The following is a 26,142-nucleotide window of genomic DNA, read 5'->3' on the forward strand; positions in this document are numbered from 1 at the left end:
GCACGGATGAGTTCGACACCAGGGCCAGCTGTGATACCAGAGCTTCGGCGATCACAGCGCACGATCCGTGCGCCGGACAGGTTGACCTTATGAACCCTTCACCCCTGCCGGACTTCATTTTTTTAATAGGGGGTGAATGTGGTGAACGTATTGCAGTAACCATTTGATGTGTTGGGTGCTCTGGATCCGTGGAACACATACAGGCCACCAACACTTAAAATAGTGCAACACTATTTTATTAAGTCAGAAACTGTTGAACATACTTTCACTGTGGGTTAACACGATATTAGATTGAACTAAAGACCTATGCCTTGTCCTAACCAGTCGATGCACTCAGCACATGGTGAAGATCTGTGCTGCAAGCTGTAAGCTCTGTCCTACTAGGAGGCTGCAGCTCACATGAGCAGGAACTCTGATGCCCCCTGTCTTTATAGTGCGTGTGCTCTAACTGGTGATTGGCTGTGGTGTTGTGTGTTGATTGGTCCCGCTGTGTGTCCATCAGTGTGTGTGTGTATCTGCACCATGATATACTGGTGTATATTATGACACCATTCACCATGTATATAACTGTATCACGCTGTTGCCCATGTGGGCTCCACCTATGGACTATTGTAAGGTATTACCTGTAATGTGTCATGTTGGTGCCTGGTGGGCTCCGCCCCTGGCTCCACCCCTTGAGGGGAGGTATAAAGAGCAGTAGACCTGTAGGCGGCTCTCACTAGCAGACCAGTCGCAGGCAGGCACTGTTCTAGTTGATTAAAGCCACAGTTTACTTCTACTCCTGGTTTTGTGTGAATTGATGGTCACACTACTCCCTCAACCTTTCTTCAAAAGACATGCCCTCCAGTTCAGGCAGCATCCTGGTAAATCTCCTCTGCACCCTAAAGTGGAGATGCCAGCGTTGGACTGGTGTGAGCACAGTAAGAAGTCTGACAACACCAGGTTAAAGTCCAACAGGTTTGTTTCAAACACTAGCTTTCGGAGCACTGCTCCTTCCTCAGGTGAATCAGGTTCACCTGAGGAAGGAGCAGTGCTCCGAAAGCTAGTGATATCGAAACAAACCTGTTGGACTTTAACCTGGTGTTGTAAGACTTCTTACTAAGCACACCCTAAAGTGTTTAAGGATGTGCAGGTTTAGTGGGGTTACAAGAATAGGACGTGGCAGTGTGCCTAAGTAAGGTGCTTTTTCACGCTGCAGAGGTCAGCCGCCACACAATTGATCGAAGGCCGAGGGGCTGAATGACCTTCTCATGTTTCTGGGTGACATGTGTCGATTGGGCATTCAAACGTGGTGCACAAATGTCAGATTGTAATCTCAGGACCTTTCCTCAGGAAAGGGAGGAAATGTTGAGAAAACAAGCCCTGTGTGTGTTTTATGCAGAGTGAGAATGAACTCAATTGGAGTCAATGATTGTCCCTCCCGGGCACTGGGACCCAAAGTTGGGAACAGGAACCCCGCCCACTTATTGTCCCTGCCACAAAATGGCGGCTACACCCGCGCATGCGCCCTGATCCACCAGGCCCGTTTTTCTCTGTCCTAAAATGGCAGTCGGTTGCCGTGGAAACCCTGGCCGGCTCCCTGGAAACTGATTGTCCTTTAACTTTCTCCCCTCCTCCGCCGAGGAGATCGAGACGCCGCTCACAAATGGGAGGCGTTGATTGACGACTATTTGGACCAATCACAGAGAGCGGAAGGATGCACGGCCCCGCCTCCCAGGCCGCCGGCAGGCAAAGTGATTGTCTAGAGGATGACGCAAAGACCCCGCGGGGGTGATTGACGGGGATTCCGACCAATTAGCCGTCGGGGTCTGGCCGGGAGGACCGGGCGGTCCTCCAATCAATCACAGAGATGGGGTTCCCACCCCCTTTTCCAGTTGGACTCTCCAAAACAGGTTGGATAAACAGAGATTCCCAGAAAGAAAACTCTGCAGGTCCCTCCCAGCAACTGCAAAGAGAAACAAGAGTTAAAGTTTGGAGTTTAATGTGCCCCCTTCCTCAGAGCTGAGGAGAGGTAGAAATATGATGGATTTTATGCCAGTTTTGTGTGTGTGGTGAAGCTCATGTTCCAGAGGAGAGGCAGTGGGGCTCCCCAGGGTGGGAGCAATCCCCCTTACAGGTACCACTGCCCCTCGGAGGGCAGCGGCGACCATGGACATCTGTTGCTTCAGTCCACGATCGGGTCCCGGCGGTCTGCCAGCGCCTTGCCAGGCATGGCGAACTGCGCAGGAACCTCACCACACTTTGCCGTCTGTCCGGCGGCATGGAAGGATTTGTGGGCAGGCGGTTTCCCCTTGAAACATTTAGATGAGCAGTTGGAACGCCACAGCATTCCAAGGTTGCAGACTCAAGTGCTGGAAAATGGAATGAGTACAGATAGGCGCTTGATGGCCGGTGCAGACACAGTGGGCCGAAGGGCCTCTTTTTGTGCTGTGAACTGTCCTCCTTGGCCGCCCGGTCCCGAAGCGGGAATCGGACCTGGAGCTTCCGGCCTAGAGGCAGGGGCTTGAACCCACACCCGGCCCTCAGCCCCTCCCCCTGACTCCTCCCCCAACCTCCTTCACTGAGCCACATGACCTTGTTGTTGGGGATGTGGGCAACATTTCATCATTAATAAAATTTCCAACAAAAAAGATAAATTATTTGTAGAATTTGTGGGGAAAATGAATTATTTGGGATTTGGACCGAGCAATAACATTTTTGTGCATGTGAAATGAGGGTTAAAAATGGGGGATATCATTATTGTTGTAACGTGTAGATGTCTGAGCCAAGGTGCGGTGGTAGAGAATGGGCAGACCCTTCAGTGTCTCAGGTGTTGGCAGAGTAGGACAGTAAAGAATGGATGGAGTGTCAGTGGGGTAGTGCAGGCTTCCAGTGAGTGGGAAGAAAGACCACCCAGCAAGGAGGTCAGAGGTGTGTAGGGTCCTGAGAGTATGAGGCGGGACCTCAATGAGGAGGAAGGTATGGGCCGTCGGAGGCCGGTAGGTAGCATGACAGAGTCTCAAATTGGAGGGAAGGGTTTGGTTCCCGAAAATGGGAAGGATTGGTGGAATAGTGCATGGAAAGTAGAATTGTCTGTGATCTATCCTATACTTACATTGATGATCTATGTAAACTCAGGGGATCGGAAAGACAGGATTTTCAGACGGGAATCTCGAATCGAAGATCAGGCCAAGATTTTGACAGTCACTCAATTCATCAGGACATGAAAATCTTCAGCCTCTGAATGTGGAGGGAGAAATGTTTGTCGGTTTCGTCTGTGGGAAAAGATTTCAAACATTAGTGTGACTGGAAAAGCACCGAAACGCACATATGTCCGAGTGAGAGTGCTCCAGAGCACTGACTGTAGAAAGAGCTTTAACCAGTTACACAGCCTGAAAACACCTCGCTCCATTCACAGCGGGGAGAGACCATATCCGTGTTCTGCGTGTGGACGAGACTGCAACTGATTGTTAAACCAAACATGGAAAAACCGTGGAAATGTGGAGACTGTGGGAAGGGATTCAATTACCCGTCCAAACTGGAAATTCACCATCGTACTCACACTGGGGAGAGGCCGTTCACCTGCTCCGAGTGTGGGAGGGCATTCATTGATTCATCTACCTTGCAGAGGCATCGGCGAACCCACACCGGGGAGAAGCCACACACATGCTCTGAGTGCGGGAAGGGATTCAGTTACCCATGCCAGCTGAAGACACATCACCGCAATCATACCGGGGAACGACCATTCATCTGTCCCATGTGTGGGAAGGGATTCACTTGTACAGCCAACCTGCAGACACACCAGCTGGTTCACACCGGGGAAAGGCCATATGTCTGCTCCGAGTGTGGGAAGGGATTCAACAATCCATCCGTCCTGCGGAGGCACCGGCGAGTTCACACAGGCGCGAGGCCGTTCACTTGCTCCGAGTGTGGGAAGGGATTCAAGCATTCACAAGAACTACGGGTACACCATCAGCGACTACACACCAGGGAGAGACCGTTCATCTGCTCCAAGTGTGGGAGAGGTTTCAGCGACGCATCCAGCCTGCAGACACACCAGCGACTTCACACTGGGGAGAGGCCATTTATCTGCCCTGAGTGTGGGAAGGGATTCATGCAGTCATCGCATCTCTTGGCACACCAGCGACTTCACACCGGCGAGAGGCCATTTATCTGCCCTGAGTGTGGTAAGGGATTCGCTCAGCCTTACAATCGGTTGACGCACATGCGAATTCACACTGGGGAGAGGCCGTTCATCTGCCCCGAGTGTGGGAAGGGATTCAAGCAGTCACAAGACCTGCGGACGCACCGGCGAATTCACACTGGGGAGAGGCCATTCACCTGTTCCCAGTGTGGGAAGGGATTCAGTGTCTCATCCCAACTGTTGAAACACCAGCGAGTTCACACTGGGGAGAAGCCATTCAACGGCTCTCAGTGTGGGAAGGCATTCAATGACGCATCCAGCCTGCAGACTCACCAGCCAGTTCATCATGGGGAGAGGCCGTTCACCTGCTTGGAGTGTGGGAAGGGATTCAAGCAGTCACAGGATCTGCGGACGCACCAGCGAGTTCACACCGGCGAGAGGCGGTTCATCTGCGTCAAGTGCAGGAAGGGATTCACTAAGTCATTCAACCTGCTGACGCACCAGCGAATTCACACCGGGGAGAGACCATTCATCTGCTCCGAGTGCGGGAAGAGATTCACTCAGATGTCCCAATTGCTGGCGCACCAGCGAGTTCACGCCAGGGAGAGGTCGTTCACCTGCTCCGAGTCCGGGAAGGGATTCAGGGATTCCTTCACCCTAAGGAAGCACCTTGAACAAGAAGAAGGGGTTCTTGTAAATCAGAACAATGCAGAATTAAAAAGCAAAATTAACAAACTGTGAGAACTTGGTCATGAGAAGAACAATGAGATTTGTGAGCTTCAAAGCAAACTGGAGAAAATGAAGGCGAAGATGAACGGTACGGAGTGTCGCAATTCAAATTTGTTCCTGTGACTAAAAACTCAGTGTTGAACAGTGACCAAATTGAGCAAAGAACCGATCCAAGTAACATTACAGGTGTATCAAAGTCAATAATGGACAATAAAGTAACTGAAAGACTTGCAACTTTGGAAAGTACGAATTATCAATTTGAAGTGCTGACATTGCAAAGTCAGCAAAGCCAAAGACCAGAGACTCTGATTTAAAAATGCCTGTCGGTAATCATAGAATCATAGAATTTACAGTGCAGAAGGAGGCCATTCGGCCCATCGAGTCGGCACCGGCTCTTGGAAAGAGCACCCTACCCCCATAACCCAGTAACCCCACCCAACACTAAGGGTAATTTTGGACACTAAGGGCAATTTAGCATGGCCAATCCACCTAACCTGCACGTCTTTGAACTGTGGGAGGAAACCTTAGCATCCAGAGGAAACCCATGCAGACACAGGGAGAACGTGCAGACTCCGCACAGACAGTGACCTAGAGGGGAATCGAACCTGGGACCCTGGCGCTGTGAAGCCACAGTGCTATCCATTTGTGCTACCATGTTGCCCTGTCCTGCTGAGGAAAGGATACTTCACCACAGGAGTGACGACTCTGACCAATAGGTATCTTTTTTGTTCAAACAAACTTTAATTAAATACAGAATTAACCACATTAACATCAAATAAATAGCTTTATAATTTATCAGTTAAACAGTTCTTAAACACAAGAAAAAACTTAAACTTTCTATCTATACCTGCTACTAACTCCAATTAAGCAACCCAATAGAGTTCAAATGCCCCTTATAAATAAAGTTAACAAACAGATTACTTGCTTAAATACCTTTGAAGAGAGGGCCCGTTCAGGAACAGAATCAGTACACTTCTACTCAACCCAGCAGCATTAGGCAAAACTGCTGTTCAACTTTAAATCCTTCTGTCTTGTGTAAGACTCAAATTCTATGGAAAACTATAGACAGACCTGGTTCCTCCCATTGATTACATCACCGTCCCCCACTAAGTTCCATGACCTGCTTAGCTGGGACTAAACACCACTTCCCCATAAATTATCTACTCTCCAGATAATCTCTAGAAATTCTAACAATGATCCATTCGCCCTTTATATGTAAACCAAGTAAATGGTGAGAAATAATCAAGACTTCACCTTTTACAACTTCTTAATTGCAACTTTAACATGCACACAGTCTAGATACCTTAACTCTAGATACCTTAAGATACAGTCCAGATAACCAGGGAATTGGGACAGAAAGACTGTCTAAGCCTAGCTGAAGTTAAGTGAACAGAGACCGAGGTATTGTTCAGAAGAATTCAGTAAACAAAGTGTTCTCAGTTAAACAGACAATTGCAGTAACTAGATTTAAAGTGGGACAGCAAGCTTGAGAGGTAGATGGAACATTTAATGTAATTTCAATAAGGAATCTGGGAATTGAGATTTTTTTTCTTTTTCTTTTATAAATTTAGAGTACCCAATTCATTTTTTCCAATTAAGGGGCAATTTAGCATGGGCAATTTAGCATGGCCAATCCACCTGCCCTGCACATCTTTGGGTTGTGGAGGCGAAACCCACGCAAACACGGGGAGAATGTGCAAACTCCACATGGACAGTGACCCAGAGCCGGGATCGAACCTGGGATCTCAGCGCCATGAGGCTGCAGGGCTAACCCACTGCACCACCTTGCTGCCCCCGGGAATTGAGATTTAAAGTTAAGACAAACAAATCCGAAAGGGATTGGGGTAAAATTCTGGATAGGATTATCTTAAAAGTGGAGCAGAAGCTCTATTTAGAAGTGCCATTTGGAAAACCTGGACCGGATTTTGGAATCCAAACCGCCAAGGGAAACCGTTACTATGAGAAGAGGTTAAAGTTTTTGGGAGAGTTGTGTGGAAACTCTCATATGACAAACATCTGGGGAGAATCTAAGAAAAAAAACACTGACATAATACTTGGGTCCAGAGAGGAGTGGGTATTTGACCACAATCATCTTGTGTGCGTCAAAGAGATCTTTGTGTGTTAGTGACGCCATTGTAGTTTAAGATGTACTTTGAATCCATGTTAATCCCTAAACCTTTGTGCAATTGTTAAGCTAAAGGGGGAAGTAAGGGTGTATTGATTATGATCCAATTTTTTCACTTTTAATAAATGACCTTTTTCTGGTTGAAACTAATTAGCAGTCCTGTGACTCTGTTCATCCACATTTTATTTTTACAAAGTAAAAGTTATGGTCTTTTGATCCAGGGTTTTATTCTGGGATATTCCCATCCAGTGATAACATTAATGGGGATCATAACACTGATATATAACTCAGGAGTGCTATAGTGTCCCTTTATGAGGCTGCAATAAAAACCTGTGGAATCTTTGACCACATCAATGGAAGCATAGAACACAAAAGTAAGGACATTATGGTGAGTCTTTGCAACACTCCAGTTTATCATCATCGTTCTTATGAGGAGAGGGTAAGTAGATTGGGCCTGTCCTCATTGGAATTTAGAAGAATGAGAGGCAGACTTACAGACATATTGGATTCTCAGGCCTTGACAGGGCAGATGCTGAGAGGATGTTTCCTCTTGTGGGAGAGTCTAGGACCAGAGGGCATCAACTCAGAATGGAGTTTAATCTGGACAAATGTGAGGTAATGCATTTTGGAAGGTCTAATACAGGTAGGGAAAATACAGTGAATGGTAGAACCCTCAAGAGTATTGACAGTCAGCGAGATCGAGATGTACAGGTCCACAGGTCACTGAAAGGGGCAACACAGGTGAAGAAGGTAGTCAAGAAGGTATACGGCATGCTTGCCTTCATTGGCTGGGGCATTGAGTATAAAAATTGGCAAGTCATGTGCAGCTGTATAGAACCTTAATTAGGCCACACTTGGAGTATCGTGTTCAATTCTGGTCGCCACACTACCAGAAGGATGTGGAGGCTTTGGAGAGGGTGCAGAAGAGATTTACCAGGATGTTGCCTGGTATGGAGGGCATTAGCTATGAGCAGAGGTTCAATAAACTCGGTTTATTCTCACTGTAACGACGGAGGTTGAGGGGGCGACCTGATAGAGGTCTACAAAACTATGAGGGGAATAGACAGGGTGGATAGTCAGAAACTTTTTCCCATGGTAGAGGGGTCAATTACTAGGGGGCATAGGTTTAAGGTGCGAGGGGCAAGGTTTAGAGGAGGTGTACGAGGCAAGTTTTTTTACACAGATGATAGTGGGTCCCTGGAACTCGCCGGAGGAGGTGGTGGAAGCAGGGACGATTGTGGCGTTTTTGGGGCATCTTGACAAATACATGAATAGGATGGGAATAGAGGGATACGGACCCCGGAAGTGCAGAAGATTTTAGTTTAGACGGGCAGCATGGTCGGCGCAGGCTTGGAGGGCCGAAGGGCTTGTTCCGGTGCTGTATTTTTCTTTGTTCAGAATAAGGGGGTCGCCCATTTAAGGCAGAGATGAGGAGGAATTTCTTCTCCCAGAGGTTAGTGAATCTGTGGAAATCTGTACAGCAGAGAGCTGTAGAGGTTGGATCGCTAAGTATGTCCAAGGCTGAGGTAGACAGATACTCAATAAGTCAGCGAACCGATGGTTACAGGAATAGGGCGGGAGAGTGGAGTTGAGGATTATCACATCAGATCAACCATGATCTCATTGAATGGTGGAGCAGACGCGATGTGCCGAGTAGCCTACTTCTGCTCCTTCGTCTTGTCATAGATTTTACGGTGCAGAAGGAGGCCATTCAGCCCATCGAGTCTACAATGGCCCTTGAAAGACTACTTGAGCCCACATCTCCATCCTATCCCAGTAACCCCACCTAACCTTTGGACACTACGGGGCAATTTAGTATGGCCAATCCACCTAACCTGCACATCTTTGGACAGAGGGAGGAAACCGGAGCACCCGGAGGAAACCCACGCACACACGGGGAGAACGTGCTGACTCCACACAGACAGTGACCCAAGCCAGGAATCAAACCCGGGTCCCTGGCGCTGTGAAGCAACAGTACTAACCACTGTGCTACAGTGCCGTCCGAGTTGCTCGCTGTACTTGCACGCTAGCTTTCTGCGTTCCTCAAAAGAATGAAAGAAGATCTAATTGAGGTACACAAGATGTTAAAGAGGATTGGCAAGGTAGATGTAGAGTGGATGTTTCCCCTTGATCGACATTCTAGAATGAGAGGCTATAGTTTTAAGCTAAGGTGGGGGGGGGGGGGCAGAGTTAAAACAGAAATGAGGGGGAATTATTTCACTCAGAGGGTTGTGTATCTGTGGAGTTCTCTACCCCAGAGTGCAGTGGATGTCTGAGCACGGAATAAATTTAAGGAGGAGCTAGTTTAAAAAGAAAAAGATTTAGAGTACCCAATTAATTTGTCTCCAATTATAAGGGGCAGTTTAGCGTGGCCAATCCACCTAACTTGCACATCTTTGGGCTGTGGGGGTGAAACCCACGCAGACACGGGGAGAATGTGCAAACTCCACACGGACAGTGACCCAGGGCCGGGATTCGAACCCGGGTCCTCAGCGCTGAGGTCCCAGTGCTAACCACTGTGCCACATGCCAGCCCAGGAGCTCGGTTTTTAAATAGCAGAGGGATGAAGGGTTATGGGAAATGGGCAGGAAGGTGGAGATGAAGCTGAGATGAAATCAGCCATGATCGTATTGAATGGCGGAGCATGCTGGAGGGGATGAATGGAGGGGATTAATTGCCTACTCCTGCTCCTGCATCTTCTGTTCTTATACCAGCACTCCCAAGTCTGAACATGAAGAGGTATGAAGTTCACGCTTTTCCGTCCTGACAACTGAAGTGAATACCTTCACACATCCCCACATGGTACTCCTATCTGCCACCATCTTGTTACCCGCTGATTTAACCCGACCACATCTCTGCTCTGTGTCGTCCTCGAGGTTGATCTTTCCACCTGTCATCAGCAACCGTGGGATCCTTCAAAATGGCAGCGGTCATGGGTTTGTTAAGATGTTGCCCAAGGAGCCTTGGTAATTTCTTGCAGAGCACCTTGAAGATGGTAAACACGGCTGCTATTGTGCATCGGTGGTGGAGGGAGTGGACGTTTGTGGAAGGGGGAGCAATCAAACTGACTGCTTTGTCCTGGATGGTGTCGAACTTCTTCAGTGTTATTGGAGCTAAACTCATCCTGGCAAGTGGGAGAGTATTTTATCACACTCCAGGCTTTGGGGAGTCAGGAGGTAAGTTACTCGCCACATGATTCCTAGCCGCTGACCTGCTCTTGTAGCCGCAAAGTATTTATGTTAGATATGTTTATTGAAAATTTCTCATTATAAACAAAATAATAGAAAGTTAACTGAAGTTACAATGTCAAAGAACATGACAATCATATCAAAGACACAAATTAACTTAACCCCCCAAAATAAAATAAACCCCTGAACAACTGATGGTGACTAGCTCTTTAGAATGGAAATGAATGGCTGCCATCTTAAGTAGAACCCTTCTACCGACCCTCTAATAGTGTATTTGACCTTCTCCAAATAGAAGAATGACATGATGTCACCCAACCAAGCTGAGGGACTGGGCAGAGTAGGAGACCTCCGTCCAAGCAGTATTTGTCTCCGGGCTATTAAGGAGGTAAAGGCGTGGACATCCGCCTTCACTCTGTCTGCAGCACCGGCATATCTGATACCCTGAAATGGCCACCAGTGGACATGGCTCCAGATTGACATTAAGTAGAGGCTTGGGTTGAGAAGGCTGAGGGGAGGACAGGATTGAGGTATAGAAAATTGTGAGGGACATAAATGGGGTAGATCAGAATAAACGTTTCCTCTGAGCAGAGGGGTCAATAAGCAGATGGGCCGAAGTCCCGCAGATAAAATGCCTGTCCCGCCGGCGTAGATTAAACCACCTACCTTGCCGGCGGGACAAGGTGGCGCGGGCGGGCTCCGGGGTCCTGGGGGGGGGGCGATCTGGCCCTGGAGGGTGCCCCCACGGTGGCCTGGCCCGCGATTGGGGCCCACCGATCCATGGGCGGGCCTGTGCCGTGGGAGCACTCTTTGCCTTCGCCACTGTCTCCACCATGGCGGAGGCGGAAGAGACTCTCTCCACTGCGCATGCCCGGGAATGCCGTCAGCGGCCGCTAACGCTCCCGCGCATGCGCCGCCCGGAGATGTCATTTCCGCACCAGCTGGCGGGGCACCAAAGGCCTTTTCCGCCAGCTGGCGGGGCGGAAATTCGCCCGGCGCGGGCCTAGCCCCTTAAGGTTGGGGCTCGGCCCCCAAAGATGCGGAGGCATTCCACACCTTTGGGGCGGCGCGATGCCCGACTGATTTGCGCCGTTTTGGGCGCCAGTCGGCGGACATCGCGCCGATACCGGAGAATTTCGCCCTTGGTGTTTGATGGCCGGCCCAGACATGATGGGCCGAACGGCCTCTTTCTGTGCTGTAAAACCTCTTTGACTCTAGCTCTGAAATGGTGTCAAAGGAAGAGATCCAAAAGCTTACTAACTTGGACGTTTGCAGAAGGGGTGCCAATCAAACTGACTGGTTTGTCCTGGATGGTGTCGAACCAGAACATATGAGTGTGGTTCGCCAGCCCCCGGGAACACTGCTCATACCTGTCCTCCATCCCAGAAAAGAATCCACAAATCCTCCCCTTGGCAGATGAGTCCTGTGTGCCACCTTGAACTCGATCAGACTAAGCCAAGCACAAGAGGACGTGGAGTTGCACAAGAGGTCGTGAAGAGCCTCCACGTCTCATCATCCAGAATGGGAGCCAATTCACCCTCCCATTTCACCTTCACCTCATTCAACGAGCCGACTCCGCTGATGGGAACTGCTCGAAATAATCCCCCCAAAAGAAAAAATTCCCTTCAACAGGGAGGAAGGTGGTGCCAAGGGGAAAGAGGGAAAGCCTTGCGCAAAACAGTCATGAATCTGAAAGTATCTGAACAGATTGGAACCAGGAAATTGAAATTTCTCTGACAGCTCCTTAAAACGTGCAAAACCTCCATCCAGGAACAAGTCCCCAAACCTCTCCAAACCCCCCCCCCCCCCCCCCCCCCCCCCCCACCCCTGCCATGACCTAAGCGTCGAATCTAAACCCGCTGGCAAAAAAAGATGATTGTTGCAAGTAGAGAGGCCAGCAAAGACATGGAACTACAGTTTAAAACTCTGTCTGAACTGCTTCCAGGTTCTCAGGGTGGACACCACCACTGGATTCGAGGAAACTCCAGCTGGAGAAACAGCAATGATGCGGTTACTACTGCACCAAGTCTAGAACCCTTACAGGAACTCATCTCCATTTTCCGCCATATAGAACCCGGATCACTAAACCTCCCCAGTTTTGAACATTGGCTGCCCAAAAGTAAAATAATAAATTGGGTAAAGCCAAGCCTTCTGATTGCCTATCTCTCTGCAGGAACTCTCGACGGATCTGGTTTGGGGCTGGTTTAGCACAGTGGGCTAAACAGCTGGCTTGTAATGCAGATCAAGGCAGCAGCGCGGGTTCAATTCCCGTTCCGACCTCCCAAACAGGCGCCGGAATGTGGCGACTAGGGGCTTTTCACAGTAACTTCATTGAAGCCCACTCGTGACAACAAGTGATTATTATTATCTTTGGGATCTTACCCGCCCAAATTAATGAGGACACTAACTTATTAATTTTGGCAAAGAAGGACGGTAACGGGGGGAGAAACATTGAAAAATAAATAAAATCTCTGGAGGGCATTCATCTCAAAAATCTGGACCCTGCCCGCCATGGACAGGGGAAAGTTAGCCCACTTTGGTAAGTCAGCTTTAAACCCATTAACCAGATGAGTATAATTTAATTTTTGAAGCGAGGTCCTATCGTGGGTCACCTGGATTCCCAGATAATGAAAAGTAGATCTGGCAAGGCGAAAAGCTAACATCCCCAGATAGACTCCCCTCCCTAGGGCAGCACGGTAGCATTGTGGATAGCACAATTGCTTCACAGCTCCAGGGTCCCAGGTTCGATTCCGGGTTGGGTCACTGTCTGTGCAGAGTCTGCACATCCTCCCCGTGTGTTCGTGGGTTTCGTCCGGGTGCTCCGGTTTTCTCCCACAGTCCAAAGATGTGCAGGTTAGGTGGATTGGCCATAATAAATTGCCCTTAGTGTCCAAAATTGCCCTTAGTGTTAGGTGGGGTTACTGGGTTATGGGGACTGGGTGGAGGTGTTGACCTTGGGTAGGGTGCTCTTTCCAAGAGCCGGTGCAGACTCGATGGGCCGAATGGCCTCCTTCTGCACTGTAAATTCTATGGTAATTCTATGGTAAATGGCGTTTGCACGATGTTTATGGTTTCATGTATATTGTTTATTTTGTTGTTTTTACTATACCAAAAATACCTCCTTCTGCACTATAAATTCTATGATAATCGAGGAGTATTCGTTCTTATTCAAATTCAACTTAAACCGAGAGAAGGCGCAAAAACTCCCAAGCAGCTTCATTATCTCATCCGTAGTGGATACTGGGTTCGTTATAGAAAGAAGCAGGTCATCCGAGTACAAGAACATCCTATTCTCCACCCTCCCCCTCCACTTAATGGAGGATCTCAGGGCTGTGGCAAGCGTAAATGGGAGCAGAGACAGTAGACATCCCAGCCTCGTGCCCCTGTTCAGCAGAAAGTAACCAGAATTCAATGTGTCCTTGTGAACACTAGCAGTGGGGGCCCTATACAACACAGGAGTCCAGGATATAAACTTGTGTTCAAATCCAAACCTCCCAAGAATTTCGAAGAGATATCCCCACTCCAGTCCATCAAACGTCTTTCCAGCATCAAGGGAAACAATCACCTCTGGTTCGGGCACCATGGAGGGGAGAGGACAACATTTAATGTACTCTGTATATTGGCCGATAATTACCGACCCTTGATGAAGCCTTTCTGGTCTTCTGAGATCACCTCTGGGAGCAAGAGCTCTAACCGTAGTGCCAGCAGTTTTTTTTTAGAATAAATTGAGAATACCCAATTCATTTTTTCCAATTAAGGGGTAATTTAGCGTGACCAATCCACCTACAGTGTGTGGTGATATGCATCACTGTAAATACACAAGGGGATAATGTAAATACACTAAGACTAAGTAAACACTAGAGGGAGCACCAGAGACATCATGACATGCAGACATACAACTAATGAACACATAGAATAGGACACGACCAATGGGTAGTCAAGACACCCAGAGGTGACACTACCACAAGGGGGCAACCCATATAAAAGGACAGGGCACACATGCTCTTTCTCTTTCCACAGGCGACACTCAGAAGGACAGGAGCAGATCAGAAGCATCACACCCACCGCATGGCTTAGAGCAGACTGGTTAGTTAGACTGAGTTACTATAGCAAGATTAGCAGGAGAGTCGAACTCAAGTAGGAGAATTATTAACTGTTCAATAAATGTGTTAAACCTATCTCCAAGTCTGAACCTTCCCTTGTCAGAGTATACATCAAGGAAGCAGCTTATGCTACATGAAGAAGCATAATACAACACAGTGCACATCTTTGCGTTGTGGGGGAGAAACCCACGCAAACACGGGGAGAATGTGCAAACTCCAGAGCCGGGATCAAACCTGGGACCTTGGCGCCGTGAGGCATCAGGGCTAACCCACTGCGCCACCGTGCTGCCCTGTGCCAGCACTTTTGCCAGTAACGTAGCATCTGTATTTAAAAGTGAAATAAGCCGGTATGACCCACATTTCTTAAAGATCAGGGAAATAGAGATCTGCGGAAGTGTCAAGGACAATGAGCCCCGGGACAAGGAGTCACTAAACATCTCTATAATTCGAAGAATCAATTTTCCGCAAACCTGTTATAAAAATCAATGGGGAAACCATCAGGGCCAAGAGCTTTACCCGGCTGTACCAACGCAATGCATTTCTTAATTTCCTCTGGATCCAATGGGGCTGGTTTAGCACAGGGGGCTAAGTAGCTGGCTTTTAAAGCAGATCAAGGCAGGCCAGCAGCGCGGGTTCAATTCCCGTACCAGCCTCCCCAAACAGGTGCCGGAATGTGGCGACTAGGGGCTTTTCACAGTAACTTCATTTGAAGCCGAATTGTGACAATAAGAGATTTTCATTTTTTAATGGGGATTCCAACTCTTCCCACCTCTTCATCTGGGATGGATAACCCATCCAAAAAATCCGTCAGGCTGAACTCTTTGCTCTGATCTATAAAGTTCCCAATAAAATGTTTCAAAAGCCATATTGACCTGAGGCATGGTGGAAACCAGGCTGCCACTCGAGTCACATACCCCCACTATCTCCCGGGAAGCCACCTGCTATCTCAGCTGGTGAGCTAAAAGGTGACGGATCTTCTCCCCGTGTTCGTAAAATACACCCCTCGATCGCGCAGCTGGCCCACCGCTTTATCAGTTGATAATAACTCAAATTATGTCTGCAGCTTTTTTCTACTTGCCGGCAAATCTGGGGTTGGGGCAAGTGAGTACTGATTGTCCAGAACAACAAAGAACAAGAACAAAGAAAAGTACAGCACAGGAACAGGCCCTTAGACATATGCCCCCGAGTAATGGACCCCTCTAACCTGGGAAAAAGTCTCTGACTATCCACTCTGTCTATGCCCCTCATAATTTTGTAGACCTCTATCAGGTCGCCCCTCAACCTTCTTCGTTCCAGTGAGAACAAACCAGGTTTATTCAACCTCTCCTCAAAGCTAATGCCATCCATACCAGGCAACATCCTGGTAAATCTCTTCTGCACCCTCTCTAAAGCTTCCACATCCTTCTGGTAGTGTGGCGACCAGAATTGAACACTATACTCTAAGTGTGGCCTGACTAAGGTTCTATAAGGTGCAACATGACTTTCCAATTTTTATACTCAATTTCCCGGCAAATGAAGGTAAGCATGCCATATGCCTTCTTGACTACCTTCTCCACCTGTGTTGCCCCTTTCAGTGACCTTGGACCTGTACACCAAGATCTCTCTGACTGTCAATACTCTTGAGGGTTCTACCATTCACTGTACATTCCCTACCTGTTTTAGACCTTCCAAAATGCATCACCTCACATTTGTCCGAATTAAACTCCATCTGCCATCTCGCCGCCCAAGTCTCCAAACAATCTAAATCCTGCTGAATGCTCTGACAGTCCTCATCACTATCCGCAATTCCACCAACCTTTGTGTCATTCGCAAACTTACTAATGAGACCAGTTACATTTTCCTCCAAATCATTTATATATACTATGTTGTTGAAAACTCACCACTATTCTTAGAAGTCTCCCTATACCGGCACTCTAAATGGTGATCAGGAATTCTCACTCCCCGATACAAGCTTCAGTAGGTGCTATTTAGGTCAAACTATGTTTTCAAGTTATCCCCCGGTATAACCCATACCTTCACAGAAGATTTCATCTACTTATCACTTAGTAGTATCTATCCTGGTCCCGCATTGCTAAGTAAGTAAAGTAGACTTTGGAATAACCACTGTTTCAGGTTAAATTAAGTTATTTTATTATTATATTTTTTCTTTTAAAAGCTGGAATTACTGTCTTTGCAGAAAAGTAAAAAGATCTTGCTTCTGGATCCTCTTGGTTGGTTGAAGGGGCCTTCAGGCCCAACTTGACAATCAATCTTCTTTTAAACATCTGGTCTTCTTTAGATGTATTCACTGGTGAGCTCGGTTGCTGTGGCCTATCTTTCCCATGTACCGAGCTGTGAGAGCCGGCTCTGCTGGCTCTGCTGGCTGTCTCTGAGCTGACTCTGCCTCCTCTTTAAATTCTGGTCTTCCTTAGATGTATTAGCTGTTTTAGCTTGGCTACTTGGCTCTGTCCCTTTCCCATGACCGAGCTGACTGTAAGCTGACTCTGCTTTCTTCTCTTGTTCCTTCTCTACTTCTCCGCCTCTCTCTCTGAGTTCTGGTAGTTCCTGCTCTGGTCTCTGGATTTATATTCTCTTACGAACAGTTATTAAGATTTTATGGCCTTATTGTAAAGTAACTTTTATTTCACTTGGATTGTAAAAGGTACCTTTAATCTAAATTTTTTTAACCCGACTAAGTATTCATTTTGACATGACCTCAGCTCTCAGGTCTCTGATTATATTGTTTCTTTGTGATGTTCAAAGTTCCTTTGTGATATTCAAAAATGCTTTGGTTTCAATAGGAGTGTGAATTTTGGTTCCTGTCATTTCGATAGTTTTATTTTCCAATTGTGTCCTCAGCTCATAATTTTGACTTTGATTTGGGTTTTAAATTATGTTTCTCGCAGACTGATAGTCTCCAATTTTCTTTAATTTACTTGGTGTTAGCAGAATTTCACACCTATATATTTGCCTCCCTAGTCATTCTTTTCTATCTGCTGATTTTACTTCAATGAAGGTGTGAATCATTGCTTTTAGCGTAATGCTAACATCCACTTGGTTATGACTTGAAAGGTTTACATTTATCACCTAACTCAACTGAAACCCTCATCCATGCTTTTCCAGATGCTTACTAAGATAGTTAATTTCAATGAAGGTGTGAACCATTGTTTTTAACTTCATACAAAAAATTTGTGTGTTTGCTAAGCCTGCTTGACTAAGGCTATCTGCATTTTCCAATCCTGCTCTTTGCAGCTGCTGTTAACCCTTTGTGGGATCTTGCCCTGTATTCTCTCATGTTTCTCTCAGACCAGGTATTGCCAGACTTCCATGTTTCAAATGACACATCTTTCCATATTATCAATTACAACTATGAACAGCAAAGGTCCCAGCACTGATCCCTGCAGAACACCACTAGTCACAGCCCTCCAATCAGAAAAGCACCCTTCCGTTGCTACTCTCTGCCTTCTATGACCTAGCCAGTTCTGTATCCATCTTGCCAGCTCACCTCTGATCCCGTGTGACTTCACCTTTTATACCAGTCTGCCATGAGGGACCTTGTCAAAGGCCTTACTGAAGTCCATATAGACAACATCCACTGCCCTACCTGCATCAATCATCTTTGTGACCTCCTCGAAAATCCCTATCAAGTTAGTGAGGCACGACCTCCCCTTCACAAAACCTCTCGCTAATACGACCCCTTGCTTCCAAATGGGAGTAGATCATGTCTCGAAGAATTCTCTCCAGTAATTTCCCTACCACTGACGTAAGGCTCACTGGCCTGTAGTTCCCTGGATTATCCTGGCTACCCTTCTTAAACAAAGGAACAACACTGGCTATTCTTCAGTCCTCCGGGACATCACCTGAAGACAGTGAGGATTCAAAGATTTCTGCCAAGGCCTCAGCAATTTCCTCTCTTGCCTCCTTCAGTATTCTGGGGAAGATCCCATCAGGCCCTGGGGACTTATCCACATTAATATTTTTCAAGACACCCAACACCTCGTCTTTTTGGATCTCAATGTGACCCAGGCTATTTACACACCCTTCTCCAGACTCAACATCCGCCAATTCCTTCTCTTTGGTGAATACTGATGCAAAGTATTCATTTAGTACCTCGCCCATTTCCTCTGGCTCCACACATAGATTCCCTCCCCTGTCCTTCAGTGGGCCAACCCTTTCCCTGGCTACTCTCTTGCTTTTTATGTACCTGTAAAAAGCCTTGGGATTTTTCTTAACCCTATTTGCCAATGACTTTTCGTGACCCCTTTTAACTCTCCTGACTCCTTGCTTAAGTTCCTTCGTACTTTCCTTATATTCCACACAGGCTTCAGCTGTTCCCAGCCTTCTAGCCCTGACAAATGCCTCCTTTTTCTTTTTGACGAGGCTTACAATATCCCTCATTATCCAAGGATCGCGAAATTTGCCATATTTATCCTTCTTCCTCACAGGAACATGCCGGTCCTGAATTCCTTTCAACTGACATTTGAAAGCCTCCCACATGTCAGGTGATGATTTACCCTCAAACATTTGCCCCCAATCTATGTTCTTCAGTTCCCGCCTGACATTGTTATAATTAGCCTTCCCCCAATTTAGCACATTCACCCGAGGACCACTCTTATCCTTGTCCACCAGCACTTTTAAAACTTACTGAATTGTGGTCACTATTCCCAAAATGCTCCCCTACTGAAATGTCTACCACCTGGCCGGGCTCATTCCCCAATACCAGGCCCAGTACAGCCCCTTCCCTAGTTGTCCATCTATATATTGTTTTAAGAAGCCCTCCTGGATGCTCCTTACAAACTCTGCCCCGTCCAAGCCCCTTGCACGAAGTGAGTCCCAGTCAATATTGGGGAAGTTAAAGTCTCCCAGCACAACAACCCTGTTGCTTTTACTCCTTTCCAAAATCTGTCTCCCTATCTGCTCATATTATACAGTGAATGGTAGAACCCTCAAGAGTATTGAAAGTCAAAGAGATCTAGGAGTACAGGTCATTGAAAGGGGCAACACAGGTGGAGAAGGTAGTCAAGAAGGCATACGGCATGCTTGCCTTCATTGGCCGGGGCATTGAGTATAAGAATTGGCAAGTCATGTTGCAGCTGTATAGAACCTTAGTTAGGCCACACTTGGAGTATAGTGTTCAATTCTGGTCGCCACACTACCAGAAGGATGTGGAGGCTTTCGAGAGGGTGCAGAAGAGATTTACCAGAATGTTGCCTGGTATGGAGGGCATAAGCTATGAGGAGCGATTGAATAAACTCGGTTTGTTCTCACTGGAACGAAGGAGGTTGAGGGGCGACCTGATAGAGGTATACAAAATTATGAGGGGCATAGACAGAGTGGATAGTCAGAGGCTTTTCCCCAGGGTAGAGGGGTCAATTACTAGGGGGCATAGGTTTAAGGTGAGAGGGGCAAGGTTTAGAGTAGATGTACGAGGCAAGTTTTTTACGCAGAGGGTAGTGGGTGCCTGGAACTCGCTACCGGAGGAGGCAGTGGAAGCAGGGACGATAGGGACATTTAAGGGGCATCTTGACAAATATATGAATAGGATGGGAATAGAAGGATACGGACCCAGGAAGTGTAGAAGATTGTAGTTTAGTCGGGCAGTATGGTCGGCACGGGCTTGGAGGGCCGAAGGGCCTGTTCCTGTGCTGTACATTTCTTTGTTCTTTGTTCTTTGTTTGTTTTGCTCCTCTATCTCCTGCTGGCTGTTGGGAGGCCTGTAGTAAACCCCCAACATTGTGACTGCACCCTTTTTATTCCTGATCTCTACCCATATAGCCTCACTACCCTCTGAGGTGTCCTCCCGCAGTACAGCTGTGATATTCTCCCTAGCCAATAGCGCAACTCCTCCGCCTCTTTTACCTCCGCCTCTATCCCGCCTGAAACATCTAAATCCTGGAACGTTTAGCTGCCAATCCTGTCCTTCCCTCAACCAGGTCTCTGTAATGACAACAACATCATAGTTCAAGTACTAATCCAAGCTCTAAGTTCATCTGCCTTACCCGTAATACTTCTTGCATTAAAACATATGCACTTCAGGCCACCAGTCCCGCTGTTTTCAGCAACATCTCCGTCTGCTCTTCCTCAGAGCCATAGTGGCCCCATTTCCTAGTTCTCCCTCAATCTTTTCACCTTCTGACCTATTGCTCCAACTCAAGGATGGAGTCGACCAGCCTCTGCTGCTCCTCCCTCGCTGTCTTTTCCATGTGCACGTTGTAGGGAATTATCTTCCCCCGCCCCCCCGATAACCAGCTTCAGGGCTTCCCACAGCGTAGAAAGTGAGAAATACTCACTGTTATTAAATTTAATATATTCCCCAATGACGGTGGACGTGTGTTCACAAAATCTCTTGTCTGCTAATAATGCCGTATCCAATCTCCATGGCGACATTGGGGGGGAACCTGAGTCTCGTGCCAAATCAACAAAATGTGGGGCATGGCCTGAAATCACAATCGCCCAGTAGCCCGCCCCCTCTGCCAAAGGGAGGAGGGAGCCACGCGCCACAAAAAAAGTCAATATGCGGGTATACCTGGTGTACATGGGAGAAAAAGGAAAATCTTTATCACCTGGATGCAAAAAATGCCACGGACCTGCACCCCCCCCCCCCCCCCCCCCCCCGGCCATCTGCTCTATGAAAACCAACAGTGCCCTGGCCATCCCTGGTGGAGTAAGAGATTTATGCCGGGACCGATCTATCTTGGGGTCCAGAACACAGTTTAAGTCACCCCCCAAAATACGCCGATGCAAATCCAACTCAGAGATGGAGGCCAACAGCTTGTTAGTAAAACCCATATCGGCCCAGTGTGGAGCATAGATACTAACCAGGACCACCGAGGTTCCTGCCAAAGATCCACAGACAAAACATGTCCGCCATTGGTGTCCGCCAAGAGCTTAGCAGCAGAAAACTGAACCTTTTTTTTGATTCGAATTGCCGGACCCCAGGCCTTACCATCAAAGACTGAATGAAAAACATGTCCCACCCACCCCTTCCGCAACCTTGCCTGGTCTCTGGCCCATAAATGAGGCTGCTGCAGAAACACCACATCAGCATTCAAAATTTTACGGTGACCAAATTACCCTCGACCTTTACACTGGGCCATTCAACCCCTGACATTCCAGTCCTCCCACAAGTCCCGAAAGACGCACTGTTGGGTAATTTGGACATTCTGAATTCTCCCTCTGTGTACCCGAACAGGCGCCTGAATGTGGCAACGAGGAGCTTTTCACAGTAACTTCATTGCAGTGTTAATGTATGGTTACTTGTGACAATGGAGATTATGTGGGGATTTCCAACCATGCCCCACATTTTGTCGATTTGATACTGGAGTCAGGTCGCCCCCAACGTCTGCCATGGAGATTGGATACGGTGTTGTTGGCGGACAAAAGCTTTCGCGAACGCCATTGGGAATACATTAAGTTTAATAAAAGTGAGTCCAACTCACCTTCCTCACTGTGAGATGACCCTCAGGTTGTCTGCAGGGGGAGATAATTTCCTGCAAAGCACACATGGAAAGGACTGCGAGGGTGGAGCAGCAGAGGCTGGTGAACTCCATCCTTTGTTAAAAATAAATTTAGAGTACCCAATTAATTTTTTCCAATTGTGGTAGTACCAGGTATTGCGGTACCCAAGAGGCTGATGACCATTGGTTAGACCCAGGAGTCTACCATTGACTGTTGTTACGTAGCTCCGCCCTGATAGGCGGAGTATAAGAGATGGTGCCGTCCCAGCAGCCTTCACTTTCTGTACCGAAGCTGCTGGGGAACAAGTTCTAGTAGATTAAAGCCTTCAGTTATGAAATCACTTAGTCTTGAGTGTAATTGATCGCGCATCAATTTAATCTACTAGATTTAAGCTGGAAGGATGGATCTCCGAATCAAACCGGAGTGCCTACAACTCAGCCCCTACCCGGAGAACTCGGCTGCAATATTTAAACACTGGCTGGCGTGCTTTAAAGGCTACCTGGAGACGGCCGGAGGCACTCCCTCAGAAGGACAGAAAATGCATCTCCTGCGCTCAAGGGTCAGCCCTGGGATCTACACCCTTATCGAGGAGGCAGAGAACTATGATGCCGCAATCGAACTGTTGGAAGGACATTATATCCGCCCTGTAAATCAGGTCTACGCACGTCACCTGCTTGTTACGAGATGGGAATCGTTGGAAGATTTCTACCGGGCGCTACTGGTGCTGGGCCGAAACTGTGGCTGCCCGCAAGATTCGTGGAGTGAGCACACGGAACTTTTAATCAGGGATGCCTTTGTAGCAGGTATGAGCTCCTCAGATATCCGCCGAAGACTCCTAGAAAGGGACACCCTGGGACTTAGAGAGGCACGGGCCCTGGCAGGGTCCATGGACGTTGCCTACAAAAACGCGCAGTCCTATGCGCCTGACCGCGCGGCGGCCCCCTGGGCTGCGTGGCACCCCGCAGACCTTCCCCCTGACCCCGCAAGCCTGCGCTACGAGACGGCCCGCTAACGCCGCCGGGCCCCGCTGTTTCTTCTGCGGGCAGGCGAATCATCCCCGCCCGCGCTGCCCGGCCCACACCACCACCTGCAAAGGGTACGGCAAGAAGGGCCACTTTGTGGGGGTCTGCCAGGCCCGTGCCGTGGCCGCGGTCTCCAGCAACTCCGGACCGCCACGGCAACCCCCCTTTCAGGCCCCGACCGGCCAGCGCTCACCGCCACCCCCCTATCCTAGGGCCACGTGCGACCCACGGGCGCGGCCATCTTGCTCCCCGGACACCACGCTGGACGGGTGGGTGCCGCCATTTTGTCCATCCCTGCCGCCATCTTGTTCATCCCCGGACACCTTGTGGGACCCATGGGTGACGCCATCTTGGAAGGGGCCCCAGGCCCCCAGCTCGGCTGACTACACGCTGCCCGATCAGAACTCGCAACTGCTTCATCTGGCCTCAGTGACACTGGACCAAAGTCGACCCTGGACACTCGCAACGGCTACAACGACGGTCTTCATCAACGGCCACGAGACGTCTTGCCTGATTGACTCTGGGAGCACGGAAAGCTTTGTTCACCCCGACATGGTAAGGCGCTGTTCACTTGTAACCCACCCTGTAAACCAGAGGATCTCCCTGGCCTCCGGGCCACACTCGGTGGAGATAAAGGGGTTCTGCCTAGCGAACCTCACTGTCCAAGGCAAGAAATACGACAATTTCCACCTGTATGTCCTGCCGCACCTCTGCGCGGCTACACTCCTGGGGCTGGACTTCCAATCCAATGCCACTTGCAAAGCCTGACCTTTAAATTCGGCGGCCCTATACCTCCCGTTACTGTCTGCGGCCTCGCGACCCTTAAGGTCGACTCGCCTTCCCTGTTTGCTAACCTCACCCCGGATTGCAAACCCGTCGCCACCAGGAGCAGGCGGTACAGTGCCCAGGACCGGACCTTCATCAGGTCAGAGGTCCAAATGCTGCTGGGGGAAGGGGTCATCGAAGCCAGTAACAGCCCCTGGAGAGCCCAAGTAGTGGTGGTTGTAGCGCACAAAGTGCATACTACCACAGTGGTAAAGACCGGGGAGAAGCATAGGATGGTCATTGACTACAGCCAGATCATCAACAGGTTTACGCAGCTGGACGTGTACCCTCTCCCCCGTTTGGCCGACCTGGTAAACAAGATTGCACAATACAAGATCTTCTCCACGGTGGATCTCAGGTCCACCTACCACCAGCTACCCCTCCGTAATAGTGACCGCAAGTACACTGCCTTCAAAGCAGATGGGCGGCTCTACCAATTTTTAAGGGTTCCCTTTGGTGTCACTAATGGGGTCTCGATCTTCCAGCGAGAGATGGACCGAATGGTTGACCGGTACGGCATACACGCAACGTTCCCGTATCTGGATAACGTCACCATCTGCGGCCATGACCAGCAGGACCACGACACCAACCTCCACAAATTTCTCCAGACCGCGAAAATCCTTAACCTGACATACAATAAGGATAAATGCGTGTTCAGCACCGACCGTCTAGCCATTCTAGGCTACGTAGTGCAAAATGGAGATATAGGCCACGGCCCCGAATGCATGCGCCCCCTTATGGAGTTCCCCCTCCCTCACTGCCCCAAGGCCCTGAAGCGCTGCCTCAGATTTTTCAGCTATTACGCGCAGTGGGTCCCCAACTACGCAGACAAAGCCCGACCCCTAATCCAGTCCACAACCTTCCCCATGTCGACGGAGGCCTGCCAGGCCTTCAGCCGCATCAAAGCAGACATCGCAAAAGCCACGATGCGCGCCATTGACGAGTCCCTCCCCGTCCAGGTCGAGAGCGATGCGTCCGACGTAGCTCTGGCGGCCACCCTCAACCAAACGGGCAGGCCCGTGGCTTTCTTCTCCCGTACCCTCCATGCTTCCGAAATTTGCCATCCCTCAGTCGAAAAAGAGGCACAAGCCACAGTAGAAGCTGTGCGACACTGGAGGCATTACCTGGCCGGCAGGAGATTCACTCTCCTCACGGACCAACGGTCGGTTGCCTTCATGTTCGATAATGCACAGCGGGGCAAGATTAAAAATGACAAGATCATGCAGTGGAGGATAGAACTCTCCACCTTCAACTACGAGATCTTGTACCGTCCGGGGAAGCTCAGCGAGCCTCCTGATGCCCTGTCCCGCGGCACTTGTGCCACTGCACAAGTGGATCGCCCCCGAGCCCTCCACGAGGACCTCTGCCACTCGTCACTCGTTTCTTCCACTTCATCAAGACCCGCAACCTGCCCGACTCCATCGAGGAGGTCAGGACAGTCACCAGGGACTGCCAAATCTGCGCGGAGTGCAAACCGCACTTCTACCGGCCAGAGAGGGCGCACCTGATAAAGGCTTCCCGTCCTTTTGAGCGCCTCAGCATGGATTTCAAAGGCCCCCTCCCCCCAACGACCGCAACACGTATTTCCTGATCGTGATTGATGAGGAGTCCCGGTTCCCATTCGCCCATCCCCTGCCCAGACATGACCACAACCACCGTCATCAAGGCCCTCCAGGATATCTTTACACTGTTCGGTTTCCCCGCGTACATACACAGTGATAGGGGGTCCTCCTTTATGAGCGACGAACTGCGTCAATTCCTGCTCAGCAAGGGCATCGCCTCGAGCAGGACAACCAGTTACAACCCCCAGGGAAACGGACAGGCGGATTTGGAGGAAAATGTAACTGGTCTGGTTAGTAAGTTTGCGGACAACATGGGGGCAGCACGGTGGCTCAGTGGGAAGCACTGCGGCCTCACGGCGCCGAGGCCCCAGGTTCGATCCCGGCTCTGGGTCACTGTCCATGTGGAGTTTGCACATTCTCCCCGTGTTTGTGTGGGTTCCGCCCCCACAACCCAAAGATGTGCTGGGTAGATGGATTGACCAAGCTAAATTGCCCCTTAATTGGAAAAAATGAATTGGGTACACTAAATTTTTTTTTTAGGTTATTAAAAAAAATAAGTGGGACTCATGGTGTGTCTCCCTCTTCTTCTCATCCTCTTTTTTGTTTTGAGCAAGATTTTGTGACTGGTCCTTTTTTTTCGCTTGGGTCTGGTGGCACCTATCTTGCCACTGGCCTGCGCCATGGGAGCAGTAGTCTGTGGGCCATCGGCTGAGACATCCCGCCTTGGCATGCTTCCGAGGGACTGTGCACTGGTGGCCACGTCTGCACCTTCAATGGGTCCTGCATAGCCTCGCACTCTGGTGTCTGGGTTGGATCCACATCCCAGCATTGGATGCTAACCCTACATTCTGTGTTTCAGCCCCAAGTGATGACTCCTCGTCACTCAAGACTACAATGCATATGTTTATCTCGTCCCGAAGAACCAAGTAAAGGCTCATCCTCGTCTTGAAATATTACATACATATCATCCGTCATCGTAGAACTACATAGTGATATAGCCATCTGCTCCTTTCACTCATCTTTCAGGGGAG

At 48.9% G+C, this 26,142-nt stretch overlaps 1 protein-coding gene across 1 annotated transcript in view; it reads left to right on the forward strand.

Moving 5' to 3' along the window:
* The first annotated feature begins 1,579 nt into the window (after positions 1-1,579).
* LOC140418077 (uncharacterized) overlaps positions 1,580-26,142 on the forward strand; it is a 139,298-nt gene continuing 114,735 nt past the window's right edge. The window contains exon 1 of the mRNA XM_072501500.1: positions 1,580-4,862. Within this exon, the coding sequence (XP_072357601.1) occupies positions 3,461-4,862 (1,402 nt within the window). The 5' untranslated portion in view covers positions 1,580-3,460. The remainder of the gene's footprint in view (positions 4,863-26,142) is intronic.

The sequence above is a fragment of the Scyliorhinus torazame genome, chromosome 5, assembly GCF_047496885.1.
Source record: "Scyliorhinus torazame isolate Kashiwa2021f chromosome 5, sScyTor2.1, whole genome shotgun sequence".
Lineage (NCBI taxonomy): Eukaryota > Metazoa > Chordata > Chondrichthyes > Carcharhiniformes > Scyliorhinidae > Scyliorhinus > Scyliorhinus torazame.